General features: G+C 50.3%; 1 protein-coding gene across 1 annotated transcript in view; it reads right to left on the bottom strand.

The window, feature by feature from the left end:
- The window catches only part of EFR3B (EFR3 homolog B), a 63,892-nt gene extending 48,466 nt beyond the window's left edge, over window positions 1-15,426 (bottom strand). Inside the window, exon 1 of the mRNA XM_023756424.1 lies at window positions 15,402-15,426. Coding sequence (XP_023612192.1) covers window positions 15,402-15,405 — 4 coding nt within the window. The 5' untranslated portion in view covers window positions 15,406-15,426. The remainder of the gene's footprint in view (window positions 1-15,401) is intronic.
- Window positions 15,427-16,180: the final 754 nt, after the last annotated feature.

Below are 16,180 nucleotides of genomic sequence, written 5' to 3' on the forward strand. Positions count from 1 at the left end.
TTTGGGCACCAAGATGGGTAGAATGAACGTGGTCGAGAAATCTACCTTAAACATGAGGCACAGAACCTCCAGGTTCTCCTCAGCCTGCTCTGAGCTCAGCCTGCAGATGAAGGCTGTCTGTGTCTGTCACCTTAAATTGTTATTAATGTCTCTGCATTTTCAGAGCTCGCACGGCCTGTGTGATTAAAATCTAGGTTTCAGCTTCTCAGCACGGGAGTGAAAACAAAGATCAGAGCAGAACTTGCCTGCCAGTTTCCTACAAAATGATAATAACGGTTCCTGAGGGCCATTTGAGACATAGGGGCTGGTGTGGCATGTCAGCCCGCCCCCTCCCCTTCCCCCACCCGCCCACAAACCCCCATACATGGTCGAGGAGAAATGGAGCTAGGGTGGAGGGTATATGGATTTCTTTCCTCCCCTTGGTTCATAGTGTCTGCAATTGCTTATATGCACAGGGAAGTGGGCAAGAATGGACCGGTGGCTTTGTTTGGAAACAACCTGAACGTTCATCCATAGGGAACTGATTAAATAAACGAGGGAACCTCTTGCAATGGACGCGATGCAGCAGCTGAGTAAATAAAGCAGAGCTGTGAGCGCTGCCCCGATAGCTCTCCACACACACTGTCCATGAAAAAGGGGCTGCAGCACACGGGCAGCCTGATGCCGTTTGTGAGAAACACAGGCCAAACGAACTCGGCGTGCGTGTACATATGCGCACAGAACAAGCTGTAGATGCACGCAGACCCGTGAAGATACACAGTGCAGGGTCATCAGTGATCACACCCGTGGGGGCACTGGAGCAGGGGGCCTTGGGATGAGAGGACGAGGTCACCACTATGGCAGTCTCTAGTCCCCTCTGGTTATTTCATTCCATAATATTTACAATTCCGTTTCTTGGGCACACTAGCCACACTGTGTGTTCAGCAGCCACATGTGGCTAATGGCCACCTTATTGGACACGCAGATATAGGACATTTGTATCATTGTAGAAAGTTCTCCTGGGCAGCTCTGACTTAGAGCTTCAGTTTTTATTTTAATTTCCTCCCCCAACAAAAATGTTTACTACTCATTTAATTGAAAAGAAATATAATTTTGAATGTTTCTCCCATTTTCTCTTCAGGATAAAACGCCTCACAAAATCTGATGAGACTAATTCGCTGTTCAAAGATTTGGAACCCGAGAGTTTAAAACACACACACACACACACACACACACACACACACTGCTTTCTATTCTTGCTCAGCTTGGGCCCTGCGGGAGCTGGTTAAAGACCCGGGAGTCATTTCATTCATTCGTGCACACACATGCCTGTAAGACAAACGTGGTGAGTACATTAGACACGGTGGGCGATGAAACATAATAGAATGCACAGTCCCTGTCCCCTGGGGCATGAGCTCAAGCAGCTCTGACAGAAGGAAGTGCAAGTGTCACTTGAGCCAGAATGCTGGGACTCCCGAGGATGGAGGTGTCATTTCAGCTGAGATGCTTCCCAATAGGTGTGAGGCATAGATAATATATTGGCCAAGAAAAGAAGGGCGGGAATTCCAGGCAGTGGGAACAGCATGAGCAAAAGCTCAGAGGAGCCAGTGCAAGGGAGCGTTTGGAAAGAAATCAGTGTGCCGGTCTGTCTAGGGCAGCCACGGGAAAGCTGGAGCACTAGGGAGGGGCCAGGCGGTGAAGTGCCCCACCCCCACCTCATACCAGGCCAAGAGGGGAGAACTGTCACTACACTGAATGACAGCCATATCACCTTTCCTGTGCCTTAGAATGTATAAGGAACCTACTGCCCGTGGACAGACAGATGGAGAATGGTCTGACCCTCCCAACAGGCCACTAAGAATGGGACTATCCTGGCAGAAGAGCAGGATCAGGCCCTGAACTAGAAGGGTCCACTTGTGGTGTGACAAGCGTGAGTGTGCGACATGGGCAGGCAGGGCCTATGCAGCCTCTACCCCCGGGGAAGTGCTAGGTCAGTGACAAGGACAGTCAGAAAGAAAGCAGAGGTTTCTGGTTGGTGTCTCACCTGCCCCAGAGCCACGTGATGACATCTGGGATCAGAGTAGAGAACCAGAGGTGTGGTGCGCAGCACCAAGCTAACCCTGGCCCCTCCCCCTCCCTTCACACACACACACACACACACACACACACACACACACACACACACACACGAACGTCGCCAAGGCGAGGTGACAGCTGAAGGGAGGCGAGTGGAGGGACTTTCAAGGGGAGGCCTTTAGAGACAAGCGGCTGCCAGAACCTCACCGAGTCTGCACAGCGAGGGGCACGCTGAGTTTCAGAAAGTGGAACCGGTCGGGAGAGGATAAAATGGTGAGAGCTGAGAAGAAGGTGAAGGCATCGGGCTGCGCAACCAGCCTCCACGGGTGACCCTCTGGACAGGTCTCCAGTAGAGAGGCGACACTGGAATCTCAAAAAATGTATGTGGGTTCGGCGGGAACGACTATTAAGGGAGGAGGAGGAGAGGCGTGCTCGCACCTTCAGTGGCTGCTGGGTTAGAAGCAGCATGAAATAGGACACGAATCATTTATTTAGCAAGAAAGGTAACGCGTGCGCGGCCTGTCTCTGCATCGATCGCCGTGGATGCACTGCTGTGGCAGGCGCTGGCCCCTGGGCCGGGGTGAGCTTCTGACGTGGCGCTGACATCTTTGGCTTCAAGTGTGGTTGGTCTTAGGACCCTGGATGTATCTTGTAGCTTCGATGATAGAATTACCATTAACAGAGCACGGCTGGTATCTTATTGTATAATTTTATCAGCGCTCACTTTTAAACACTGTTTATCAGCTTAAGTGTATTGCTTACATGGATGGAAGGAAGTACTTTGTAGGCCTTTTAAGCTCAGGGAATCTCAACAAAGGAGAGCGAGAGGGGAGCTGATGCTTCTGTGTGTGTCTCTGGAGGTGTTCTGAGCGCAGGGTGGGGCCGGGTGGTGGATAGAGGGTGGGAATCCACTCATCTGAAATCCATCCATCCGAATACCTACTTCTCGGCGTCAAGGCACTCGATTTTTATTGTAAGTGCACATGGACGATGGGGATCCGAAACCTGCTAATGGATACTTCCTGCCCTCAAAGAGCCTGAAGCACAGAGAGCAGAATCTATCACATGAGAACCATCTTAGAGATTTCACCGGCGATTCAGTTTAAGTTGGGAGTGAAGAACTAGAAATCAGGACTCGGGATCTGCCTTGCACTTATGCTTTCTCCATCCCGCCCAACGCTTTCCGTTTCCCATTGTGGTCCCCAGGCAGCCTGCGAAAAGCTGGGCTCGTCACCTCCAGGTTTCCAAGTGAACACACGGCATCCAATATCGAAGCCAGAAGAAGCCTCATCGCAATGGAGCCAAACTGCTGGAGAGCGAGTGCAAGAGCTTTAAATACACAGACAAACAAACAGATTTAAACCGCAGACTCTGAAAGGCTAGGAGCCCAAGATCAATCATTCAAACGTCCAAGACTGTAATCAGAGAGTCTGTCACAGCACGAGCCGTGGTGCCAGAGCACAGAGCCGGCACCGGGCCCAGAGCTGCTGAGACTCGCGGCCAGGACCAGGGTGGTCTCGGTGCCAGAGGAAGTTTCGGAAGCAACACTCTTGAAGCTCAAAACAGAAGCAAGAGCGAGCAGACTCAAGAGCGAGCTCTGGAATTCAGCAAAAATGCAAAACAGGCGCTGGGTTGAGCCAAACGAAACATGCCAAGTAAGCAGCAGGCCAGGCACCGCGAAGACCCATGTTGAATGAAGCCGTGCAAGTGCGCACGGGCATCCCGGATGTACCTGCCTGAGAAAGGACGTCCCCCCAGCAGAGCCTGCCCACTGCAAGGAGCGAGAGCAGACGGGTGGGGAGAGCGGCTACGCTGAGCGGGCCTCCCAGAGCAGAAACCCAGCTGGCAGGGACATGGAGCTCTCATTACACAGCAGGAGCCCTTAAGAGGTTGGAAGGCATTATTTTGTTTAATCCTTCCAACAATATCGAGGTGGGCTCTAGTGTTCCATTTCACAGGAAAATGAGGCTGAGCTCAGCTAAGTAACACCCAAAGTCACACAGCTGTGACACGGCAGAGCTGGGATTCTCACCCGTGCCTGTCAGAGTCCAAGATGTTCACACTTAATCCCTGGGCTGCAAAGGAGACACAGATTTATTCACTTCTATGTGCCATTAGAAAAAAAAAATCAATTTTTAGCCAGGGAAGTACAGGTCTTTGTGCAGAGATGTCAAGCCAGCACATTATTAAGAAACAGGTGAATAATCAAGCCATTAAAGGCTGTGCATTCTTAGGAGAATGGCACCCCTGTGGGCTGCGAGGTCACGGAAGCCCCGGGAGGAAGTGGGAAAATCAATCCTGCACACACGCCTGGCCCTGCTCAGCCCTCGGTCCCGCCTGTGCTGAGGCTGCAGGCCTGCTCACGCTGGCCTTTGTCCCGTCATTTAAGGTCCATTAGAGCCAGCCATGCCTCCGAGGCCTCACACCAGATGGCCCTCTATATGAGCCCTGTCCTGGCTGCGTCATCGCCGCCCGGCTGCCAACAGCGGGCTGGACTTCCCGGGCCAGCTTCCTCCGCGCTCTGCTCAGCACACACGTTGTCCAGCAGCATGTGCCCCTGACCAGCAGCTCTGAATGAGCGCTGTCACTGGGGGCCGGGGACCGTCCTGGGCAGGAGCCCTGGTGCTGGCTGGCACAGGCCCTGGCTGTCTTTTAGCCCTCTGCCTGCCAGGGGTGCCAAACAGACCGGCGATTGTTTGCAGGCGTGTTTTCTTCTCTTGCTGGGGTTCCTGCTGTCCTACTGCAATATAGTTCACACGCAGTCAATGCAGATCTTCGGCGTCAGAGCCTTGAGTTTTGACCACTGTTTATATACTGTGTAACATCCACCCAAACAAGACAAAGGCCTTTTTTTTTTTTTTTTTAATCCTCACCCCAGGATATTTTCCCATTGATTTTTAGAGAGAGGGAAAGACAGAGAGAAATATCAATGTGAGAGAAACACATCGAGAGAAACACATCGATTGGTTGCTTCCTGGGCCAGGGAGGACCCTGCAACCAAGGTACATGCCCTTGACCGGAATCGAACCCGGGACCCTTCAGTCCACAGGCTGACACTCTATCCACTGAGCCAAACCTAGGCTAAGGTTGAACAAGGAGAGGATATTCTGATCCCCTCAAAAAGCTCCCCTCTCCAGTCAACCCCCTCACCCAGACACGACGTGGTCTCTAATTTCCATCGTAGATTTGTTTTTGCATGTCTCTTGAATAAGTGCTTCTAAAACATAATTAGAAGATTCCAGATAACGACCCACAGGTCTTGGATGGTGAAAAACACTTTTAATTATATTTATTTATAGTCTGCCATTATAATGCATGATCACTCTGCAAAACACAAAAAAACAAAAACAAAATATTTTTTAAAAGAAATTTCAAAAGTCCTCTGTGATCCTATCATCCAGAAATAATCATTGTTTGTGTTTGGGCTAATAGACGTGCATTGATTCTAGACCGGCTCCTGGGTGTGGCGTTATTAGCTTCTTATAAATAAATAAAACTTGTGGCTGCTATGTGGGAGGCAGCTCTCTCCAAAACCACCCTGCAATTTTAGGTGCCCAACCCTTGTGGTTCAGTTGGGGCCGACATCCGAACTCACTGTTCACTGTCCTTTGTGGACTGTGTCCTGCAGGCCCCTGCCCACTGGCAGCCCCAGGGATGCTCATGGCACCTGCATCACTGCTCTGAAGGATAATGACCAGCTCCCTGAGATGCACCCCCAAGGGGAATACACATTTGCCATTAATTCAGACCATCCGTCCATCATTGTTCCTCCAGCCACTTTCACAAAATGTAACAGACATGCCCTTAATGTTATTGACATAAATTTTCTTTCTTTACAAAAAACGACACTTGAATGACATTCTTAATTTGAGCTGGAGTTTTGCAGAGCTCCAAAGAATATAATGATGTCGGTTTCTGGGTCTCCTTTTATTTACACCCCTGAGTGAGAAGGTGACGAATGCCCAGCCTGATTTATGGCATCGATGCAGGGCACCATCGATTCTGATCATGGTGTGTGTATGTGGGTGAAAACTTTTAAAAGACTGAGGTAGCCGAAACCGGTTTGGCTCAGTGGATGGAGCGTCGGCCTGCGGACTGAAGGGTCCCGGGTTCGATTCTGGTGAAGGGCATGTACCTTGGTTGCGGGCACATCCCCAGTAGGAGATGTGCAGGAGGCAGCTGATTGATGTTTCTCTCTCATCGATGTTTCTAACTCTCTATCTCTCTCCCTTCCTCTCTGTAAAAAATCAATAAAATATATTTTTTTAAAAAAAGACTGAGGTAAAATATAGTCTGACATTTCCCCCGGCCCCCTTCCCCGTCTCCTCTGTCTGCATATAACCCTCAGCAAAGGTCAGCATCCCTGCTTTCTCTCCCCCCACTCCCCCCACATCCCGCCGTGCCCCCACACTCCATCCGGCTCCCAGACGGAAGGCGCACCAGCCTGAACAGCGGCTGATCCAGGAACATCTGGCCAGGTGCTTCCACACAATGAGAAACACACATCTCATTGCTTTGGCCTCCGGGGGCCTTTTCATCTATCTTGTTTGGTAAAAGAATAATGTACAAACTGTATGAATGGAAATCAAAACACAGACCTGCCAAAAAATTATACCACTAAGGAACTTTCTTTTTTGGGGGAAAAAAAAAAAAGATTGTGGTGTTTATTCCGAGCTCCACACGGAGGAAAACGTGAGAGTAATTCTCTACCTGCCTTCACCATCTCCGAGGGTAGGCCCAGCGGCTATTTCTCACGGCTAACACCATCAAAGTCTAGAGGAAACGTCAAACGGTTCTATTTTGTCACATCCTTTATTCTGTACAGAATTATAGTCAACGTGGGAAGGCGTACTGTACTAAGATGGTGAGCTATGACAGCTGTCACTACAGGTTTCGTTATGAAATCTCAGCCCGCTACCATTGGTACCTTGGAAACAGGGGCTGCTAGGCTTGTATGTATAGACGTATGACTGATGTGTAATTATTTTATAGTTCAATGCACACAGTTGAGCCCTTGCTACATTCCCAAGATCTCTGCTGGACGCTAGAAAAACAAAGATGATTAAGACAGAGGTCCCCAAGGGGTTCACAGAGCTGGTGTATAAGGAAATACATGACATTCTGTGTGGCAAATAAACGGCAAAAATAACATCAAAGTATAAGACACAATGGGGATGCAAAGGAGGCGTGGCAGGAGGCTGCGCAGTGCCGGGCTTTTTTTGGCACCCACCCTGCAGGCTTCTGCTCGGGAAGCACAAGGTCCTGAGAAGCAGGCGGGGCTGGAAACGCATCATCCTGCTGCAAGTAGCGCCTTCCCAAAGGACCTTGTTATAACTGAGGTATTCTTCCTCCCACAGCTGATAAATGTTATTTCACGTATTGTCCATCTAAAAAGAAAGTTGGGACATGGAGAGCAGTCTTTCTGAATAGTTGTGATGAAGCTTGGAGCTCTGGCAAGCTAAGAACCTAAGACTCCTGGCTCCTGGAGGCTTGAATTTATCTGGGTCCTTCTGGGGGGTAATGAGAAAGTTGGCCTTGGCACCCAGAAATCTGCATTCTCAGATGCATGGTCAGACCACAGGATGTGCCCTGGGGCACCCGTATTCCTGGACGCAAAGCCACAGCTAAACTATGTCAAATCTACTAAAATGTTCCGTTTGGAATTCTGCAGTGAAACTTGCTGTTTGGCGTAAGACACACGGGATGGCCATCAGGGACCGACGCGGGGCTTTACTCTCGCACGGTGCTCTGTGCGCCCAGGCTCAGGAGGCAAAGGAGAGGGCGGACGTCAACCAGCTGCAAGACCTGGGCAAGTGACTGAACCTCTTAACTCTGCGTCCGCAGCTTAACCACAGAAACAATGACTTCCACGCCAAAGGCTGGTTCTGAGTTGAGGTAATGAATTGAGCGGCACGGAATAAACATCGCTACGTTTAGTAATGCATAAGGATTTAGAGAAAGATGGCAGGTCTGTCTTCTTTCTGGGGCAGGGATGAGGCGCAGTCACGGCCCGCCAAGCTGCAGATGGCCCTCTGGGGGACTAGGAAGTGCTGAGCCCTGTCAGCATAGTGGACGTCTCCTCTCAGGGGCCCCGTCTAGCGGGCGACTTCACAGAGGCAGGTGCCCAGCTCACCAACACTGCAGCAGCGATCTGCTCTTACACTCTTATCGCCAGACCGGTGTCTGAGGAGTTTAACAAACAGTCTAACTAGGGCCGGCCCGTCCTTGTACGCAGGGATTGTTGCTGTGTCTGGGGAGGGCACGGCCCTGCCCCAAGAGCGTCCACAAAAATTGCCGGGATGGCGACGGTATCACCTTTCCTAGGCTCAGTGTCCTGTCATTTAAATACACGGATACAGACACCTCATGTGACCCCTCACCACCAAAGGGGAGAGAATGGGCTCAGGGAAAGACGAACTAACTATCTAGGGTCCTCTGGCCAGAGAGTGGCCATCTGGGACTCGGACCACGGTCCCTCTCTCACACACACAGCCCAGTCCTACCCCCACCTCCCAGAGGCCACGATCGCCACGTGCAAACAGGCTGGACCTGAAGGGGTGGGAAGAAGGTTTAATTCACACCAAACTACCTGAGAAGCAGGCGCTCCTCCTGCGGGAGAGGGTCCCAGTGCCTGCTCGCCTCCGGGCCTGGCCCTGACCATGGAGCACACCGGTAAGAGCACCACCAGCCCAGGCACGTGTGTGACTGTGGTTGTGACCGCGCATGCCGCTTGCCTGCCTGTCTTCCTCTCTCTCTCACATGCTTGCTCACGCTTCCTTGTTTTCCATGGCGTCACTGGCTCTTGCACGCTGCCCTCCGCCCTCGCCCACCTGCTGTCCTGGCTCCTCTCTTATGAATCTAGCCTCATGGAGGACCCCACAGGCTCTTCCTGGAGCCCTTTGTCTCCCTGACAAAGCAAAAACAATGACAGAGGAGGAGGGGAGGGTGGTGAGAGGCAGAGGCTCCAACCAGAAGTGACAGCTCCCAGCTTCCCCGTTGACTGGCCTGGGACCACAGAGAAGGCGTGCGGCCTTCAGCTCAACCACATCTTCTACACCCTCCTGTTCTTGTCACGTTCATGTGCAGGTCCTCGAGGTACAGTCCGCGCTCTGCCAAGGAAAGACCTGTACCCTCTGGAGCAGCGGTCGCCAGCCTTTCGGACCTCACGGACCACCCGTGTCCCTGGACCACCGGTTGGCGACCGCTGCTCTGGAACATTTAGAATATTCTAAGCACAGTGGTGCAAGAAGGAGGGCGAGTCCACACTCTGCAGCTGGAATGCCAAGATTCAAATCCCAGCTCTATCACAAAGCTGTGCCGCCACGGGCAGGTTGCAAAACCTCTCAGTGCCTCAGTGTTCTCATTTCTATAATGAGAACAATGATCCCCAACTCGTAGAATCTGAGGAAGATTAAATCCGTTAATACATAAAAAGTGCTTAGAATACTGCTTATTGCATAGTAGTGCCCAAGGAGTGGAAGCTAAGATAATAGCATTATCTTATTCATGACATGGACTGTTATTCATGTCACATTCATGGATCGTTGTTCACGACACATGTATGGCCAGACTACGGAGAGGGTCAGAAGTTACAAAGAGGTAAATTTTTAAAATGACAGCCAGCTCAGCATTCCTGCGCTCATGGAGGTTTCCGAGCACCTCTCTGTCCCAGGCAGCGTCCCAGGCCCTAAAGGCGCAGTGGGGAACCAGAGAAATGAGTTCCCTGCTTTCACGGGGCTGCGGTCTAGTGGGAATAAGGACAAGAGAAAGATGAGATTGTGATAAGTGGCTGTGAGTGAATGAGGCACGTGAACGAGAGGGAGCAGGGCCTCCCTGGATTAGGAAGGCAGCAGCGGCTTCTCCAGCAAACTCTCCAAAGACACATTCATCCAGGCCGGAGAAATGACAGCCGCAGCTGCGAAGAGGCGGGAGCCTGGGAGTCCTGGCTCCCGGCAAACCAGGCAGGAAGCCATGAGCAGGGAGGGGGGCGGGGGGACAATTTCAACGTGAGGAGTCAGAACCCACAAACGTGCATTTGGACCAGTCTTCATACTCTACAGAAATAGAGCAGATGAAGGGAGCTATATTTTTAAAAGAAAAATCTAATTTAGATCAACATTTATAAAATATGCCTCTTTTAGAAGGAACTCGGGGAGGAATTTCTGTCAGCTCTTAGCGTCTCAAAAAGCTGTACTTGTCCTTGGCAATTACATTCTTAAAAAAGTTTTTTATAGATGCTATGAGACGTGCAAATGACTTGCTCCCCCTTTTTTGGCCTACAAGGAGCTCGAAACTGAATTTTCAACAGCGCCTGCAGGTGGGCAATTTTCCCTGAAATAACTTTATTCTTGGCTTTATTTTTTTTCCATTCTACTCGTAGATTTCCTTTTATTTGTCTCCTTTACTTATTGCAGCACAGGTGTAAAATATATGCCCCAAATCCTTTTAGAAAAGGTTAGATTATAATAAGTTTACAGCTCTAGGTAATCTAGCACCCATTTCAGAATATACCATTTTCTATATCTGCCTCTATAAGCCACATTTAATGTGCACTGGGTATGTTTTTTTTTTAAAGTTTCAATTCACCTTATCCCACACCCCCATCTTTCCCAACCACCTGGTCCTACTGCTTCTTTTAAAGGGGCAAACATCTGCCACAGCACATGCACGACTGTAGCTGGTCCACAGCTTCCTCACTCCGTGGCCTACCACCTGTAGCTGGTATCTTTCTGCTTTTCTTCACTTTCACACCATCCCCATCCCATCCCATCCCCTTTTCGGCGAGGGCCCCCATCTTCATTTCCCTAAAACAGTGGTCGGCAAACTGCTGCTCGTGAGCCACATGCGGCTCTTTGGCCCCTTGAGTGTGGCTCTTCCACAAAATACCGACTTGTGCGCATGGGCCACGAAGTTTCAATCGCACTGTACATGCCCGCACGTGGTATTTTGTGGTATTTTGTGGAAGAGCCACACTCAAGGGGCCAACGAGCCGCATGTGGCTCGCGAGCCGCAGTTTGCCGACCACGGCCCTAAAACATCAATTGACCAAATCAGCCCTTGGACAGTTACAAATCTTCAGCGGCTTCTCCTGCTCACAGGGATAAGGGGACACGCCTTGCCCTGACACATCTCCTTCTCCATCACATAATTCTCCCCCTAAACTCTACCACACCCAGGTAGCTCCCCCTCCTAACTCCCCCTGGGCAGGTCCTCTCTTTCCCCACCTCAGTGCACTTACTGTGCCTCCACCTGACAAGACCTCTTTCCCTTCCCCACCCAGCTCAGACCCCTGCACAGACGCCTGCTCTGCCCCGAAGCCCTCCTGAAGAGGCCCACCTTCCACTACAAGATCGCTGGCTGACCCTCATCGGATGGGTTACTCCATCTCGCCCTGCCCAGCTGTGCCATCTGACTGAACCTATCTTTGTCATTTAATTTTGTGCTCACTCTACAACCTGCCTGCCCACTGAAATTGTAATCCTCTTGGTGGGAAGGACTTCTGTTCGTTTCTGCGTCTCCCATGATGCCCTCTGTAGTACCATGTAAGCTGGCACTCCACAAATACTTGATGGTTTATGTCTATTTCCCTTCAAAACATACAATATAAAGCAAATGACAGGCAAATGGTTAATATCCTAAAAAAAAATAAAACACTCATGACAATTCACTAAAATGCAAATGGCTAAAAAACACAGGAAGTGTTTAACTTCACTAGTACTAAAGAATCCAAGTTAAAATGATCCAACTTTTATATAGAATTAGCAAACATTAGGGAAAAAATCTCAGTGTTTCATGCTTTGGAGAGTATGGGGCCATGGATACTCTCCTAACTGCTGGTGGGAGTGTAATCGATACAAATTGAAAACAATTTGACAACATATAACAAATCTTTAAAATGTTTATGTACCTTGATCAACCGATTTGGAGGGCGACAGGCTAGGGAATTCTTCCAAAATTTAGAGAAATCTTTTGGCACCAGATACCCTTCCCAGGGTTATAATATTGAATCTTTATGTATAACCTAAATGTACAATAAGGAAACTATACATCCATTCGGTGGACTGTTGCATAGTCATTAAAAATGGCAGTCAGCAAGCTTTTATTAATTTAGAGGGGATGTTTATATTCTAATGTTAAATAGAAAAAATAGAATATACAATTATGTAAAATGATAATTCCAACTACAAAAACAAATGCATGGAAGGAAAGATATCAAGACAGTAAAAGCAGTTTTACTTGCTTATAGTTTTCCAAATTTTCTGGAAGGATTGGATAACTACCAGAGGGGAAAAAATGCTTTGTAAATTAGATTTTTTGTTTGTTTGTTTGATACAAGAAACAGTTTCACAAGCACTGTTTATTAAGCTTATGGGACATAAGTTTACTTTTCTTGTTGCCCTCTTTTAAAAAACATTAAGAAACAGAGAGGAAAGAGAGAGTTGAAGAAAGGGAAGGGGGGGGGGCAGCGCTCCCCTCCTGATCAATCTCTGCTGGGAGGTGGGCGCTGTCGCCTTTGTAGAGCCAGGGAACCGGCTCAGGGAGGGTCGGGACCAAGGTTACCTGTGGGCAGAGCCAGTCTACGGGCTCCCTGCTGCTCCTTTATCACCGTGCCTGGGTGAGCACAGACGGGACCCCTAAAGAGAGAGAAAGGAAAGGGCAAAAGCAGGCGAGCACAAAATCCTAGTGGCAATTTATATAATCATCTAAAAGGCTGGCTTTAGTGGGTAGAATTGTGGATGGTCTCCCCCCTACCCCCCCGCCCCCCCACTCTCCTTTCCAGATTTTCTCTAAGGTGATAGTCACTTTTTCTTTTTCTTGATGTGCAGGAAGAAAAAGGCAACTGAGTTCATTGAACTGTGGGCAGCAAGAGAGAGAAGACAGGCTCGACTTACCCAGCCCCCTCCTAAGAATAAAGGAGTTGGGGGCAGGGTGACTGTTCAGGGAAGGCGAGGAGATTGGAGTGTGCGTGTATGTGTACATGGGAGGGGGAGGGGCTTAATGGGGGGGAGTGTGCAGGGAGGCAAGGAGGTTGGAGCATGTGTTTTGTGCGTGGGGGTGAGTAGTTGTGTGTAGGGAGTGTGCACAGAGGTGAGGAGGGAGGAGCGTGTGTGTGTGTGCATGCGCACACCTGTGTGTGGTATGTGGGCGTCCCCTGTGATAAGCAGCAGCAGGACCTATAGAAATCTCTGCAAAGATGAGCCCTGCACCTCCCTGGAGCTTCTCCAGGCCGCCCGCAACCGTCACAGCACGCACACGTGCTCTGTGAAGCACATGTACAGAGAGTTAGCCACGGCCACCTTCCCTACGTCAGCACCCTCAGCCACAGAGCAGGGCGACAGGCACTGCTGGGCTTGCGGCAGCACCTACGGGTGAGGGGGACTGTCAGAGCAGCTTCGTTTGAGTGGGACCCGGCCACACAGACTGTGGTTCTGGGGAACACCTTTCCTTTCCTCACTATGCATGGCCGGCAAGACCGATCCCAGAGGGTGGCATTTCTCAGGCAGCTCTGCCCCACCTCAGCGGTGGGTGGGCTGCTCCCAGGCAGGACCAGCACGGCTCCATCCCGGGAGAGGGGCACAGGGCACCTTCTAGGTATACAATTCCAACACAAAGAAATGCAAACGGGAACCCATATTTGCACAGGATGTGCCCCCAATCTTCCTCCCCCAGTGCTTCTATTGTTCCAGCCCTGGTCAATCTGTGTTCATAGGTATACACAAGACCGCAAAGTCACCGGGGCCTTTGGACAGCCATTTCCAGAAAGGGCCTGGGGTTTGGAAATGAGTGCGTGCTGAGGAGGCTGTTTGGTGGCTGGAATGGCCAACTAGGTCAAGGTGACTGGTGAGTTTAAGGTGGGGTGGGAGGTGACACAGACAGACATCTTCAGGAGCTGGCAGAGAGGAGGCGAGCCGGGTAAAGGCCCAAGACCAGCCGAAGGGGCCAGGCTCTTGAGCAATCGACTTGTGAGCACACAACCTCCTCCGCTGCATGGCCACGGCCAGTGCCAGGCTCGGAGCCTCCTCACCATTTTACTGAGATACGATTCCAAGAGATGACGCAACTTGCCTAAGGTCACATACCCGGGACCTGGCTTTTGCATTGAGATAGGCGGCCCCCAGGTCTAGGATCCTTTCTGTCCCTGATAGCACTGTGTCCTCCAGCAAAGACACGGGACCCTTATTCCCCCACAGACAGAAGGAAACAGACAGAGAAGACTGAGGGAGACTGAGTTGGGGGGGAGGGGCAGAGGTAAAGTGAGGAAGGGTGAAGAGGGGAGACCAAGATCTGTCCAGGGTCGCCGAGCAGCTGAGAGCTGCTGAGAGCTGGGGACCGGAGTTAGGGCACATGAATTCATAATAGATCAGTCACCAAGGCAGGTAGTCAAGGGTCATCATTACCCAAAGCTCTTGGTGACTTTTGGCTCTACATGGGGGGGGGGTGGGGGCGCCTCACTGCTCAACAAATAAAATCCATGGTGGCATTTTCCTAATGAGACTTTACCCAAGTCATGGGGGGAGGGGGGCGCACTGGTCAGGAAGCCCCAGTCTGCATTTTGCACTATTCCATCTAACGGTGTTACCTTGGACAACTCACTGGGAAAATGTGGGAAAATATATATGTCCCATATAAATGTCATATCGTATGATTTTAAAAGATGGGGAGACAATTACATGAAAAGAATAGCATTTTTAGAGAACAAACTTTCATTTCATTTATACATTTTAATTTTTCATCACAAAAGAAAAGGATTTTAACTAACAGAAATAACATAAGAACTAAATGTAAGAAGTCTGTGACTCTATGCCTTTCCGACCTCCCTATCCACATTTTCTTTCATCAGGCTATTGACTGCTGGAGAGAGAATTATTACAAATATCACATGGACCCTTTCTTTTCATGAAAGTCAAGGAAATACTAAAAACCAGGCGGATGAGGCCTCCCCTTGGACAGTGGGCTCCCTCTCACACCTCCCAGCACCAGGCTTTGCACTGAGTGAGACACAACCATCACCTCCCAAGCAGCTAGGGGTGACTTTCCTTTGCTGCAGGCAACTGCCCAGCTCACTTGCTCTATCATCTTTCTATGAATCACTCAGGGGTAAGTGCCGCCTCTACTTGCATCTACAGGAATACCAACATATCATAAAAGAAACAAAAAAATCTATGGGCATCAGAAAACAGCAGCCAGATAGGTTAGCTTCCCAGTTCACCTTGCTGTCCTGGCCAACTCTCCCTTGACATGCTTCATACAGTAGAGCAGACGGGGACCCCAGTGCTCAGGGATCCGACTGACTCAGACTAAATGCCACAGGGTGGCCCAGCAGAACGAGGCTTCCTAATTCTTACCCATTCTGATGGGCCTTGTCCTAACTCCTTCCCCACTGCAGGTCCCCCTGCAGTCACATGCTTTTGTCAAGTGATCTGCAGCTTCAGGCTGCTCAGTCTGCAGAAAAGGAGACGGGAGAACACAGAGAGTCAGAAAGTAGCTCTCTCCTGGGCACCTCACAGCCTCCTGGCTTCTAAAGCACATCTGCCTCGTCGCCTTTCCCCAGAGGCCCCGCGCCAGCCGAAGGCGCTCTGAGGGCAACCTCGCCTGCCACCCACTGCCCCCTTGGATCATCCAAGAGAGATAACACTTGCTGATGTCGACCTGGTTCAGAAATGCAGACGTATTACCAACTGGGCAGAGAAGGAGACCGATTAAAAGGCTCTCTCTCTCTCTCTCTCTCTCTCTTTCTGCCCACTGATTGCCGAGTCTATATACCAAGCTCTCAGCTTCCTCTGCCACCAACAAACTTTGTGACTCACAGTCTGCAGAGAGCAGGAGCAGCCTCAGTGACGGGTTAAATTGGGAATGCGCAACTCTCCCAAACTCACCCCTCAGGTGTCCCCTGAGCCCCGACCTGGCAGTGGAGGTGGGAGGTGAGAACAATTTCCGTTCCTTTGCTAGCCCTAGAAGAGCTGTCAGAATCTGGGTTCTGATGGTCTTGCGTCCATCTAGATCCTCTCTCTCTCTCTCTCTCTCTCTCTCTCTCTCACACACACACACACCACCACACACACACTCACACAGCCGTTCAGCAGCTTCTGAGTGCTCGGTAATGCAGTTGATTTCTAGACTGGTC

The sequence above is a fragment of the Myotis lucifugus genome, unplaced genomic scaffold, assembly GCF_000147115.1.
Source record: "Myotis lucifugus unplaced genomic scaffold, Myoluc2.0 scaffold_94, whole genome shotgun sequence".
Classification (NCBI taxonomy): Eukaryota; Metazoa; Chordata; class Mammalia; order Chiroptera; family Vespertilionidae; genus Myotis; species Myotis lucifugus.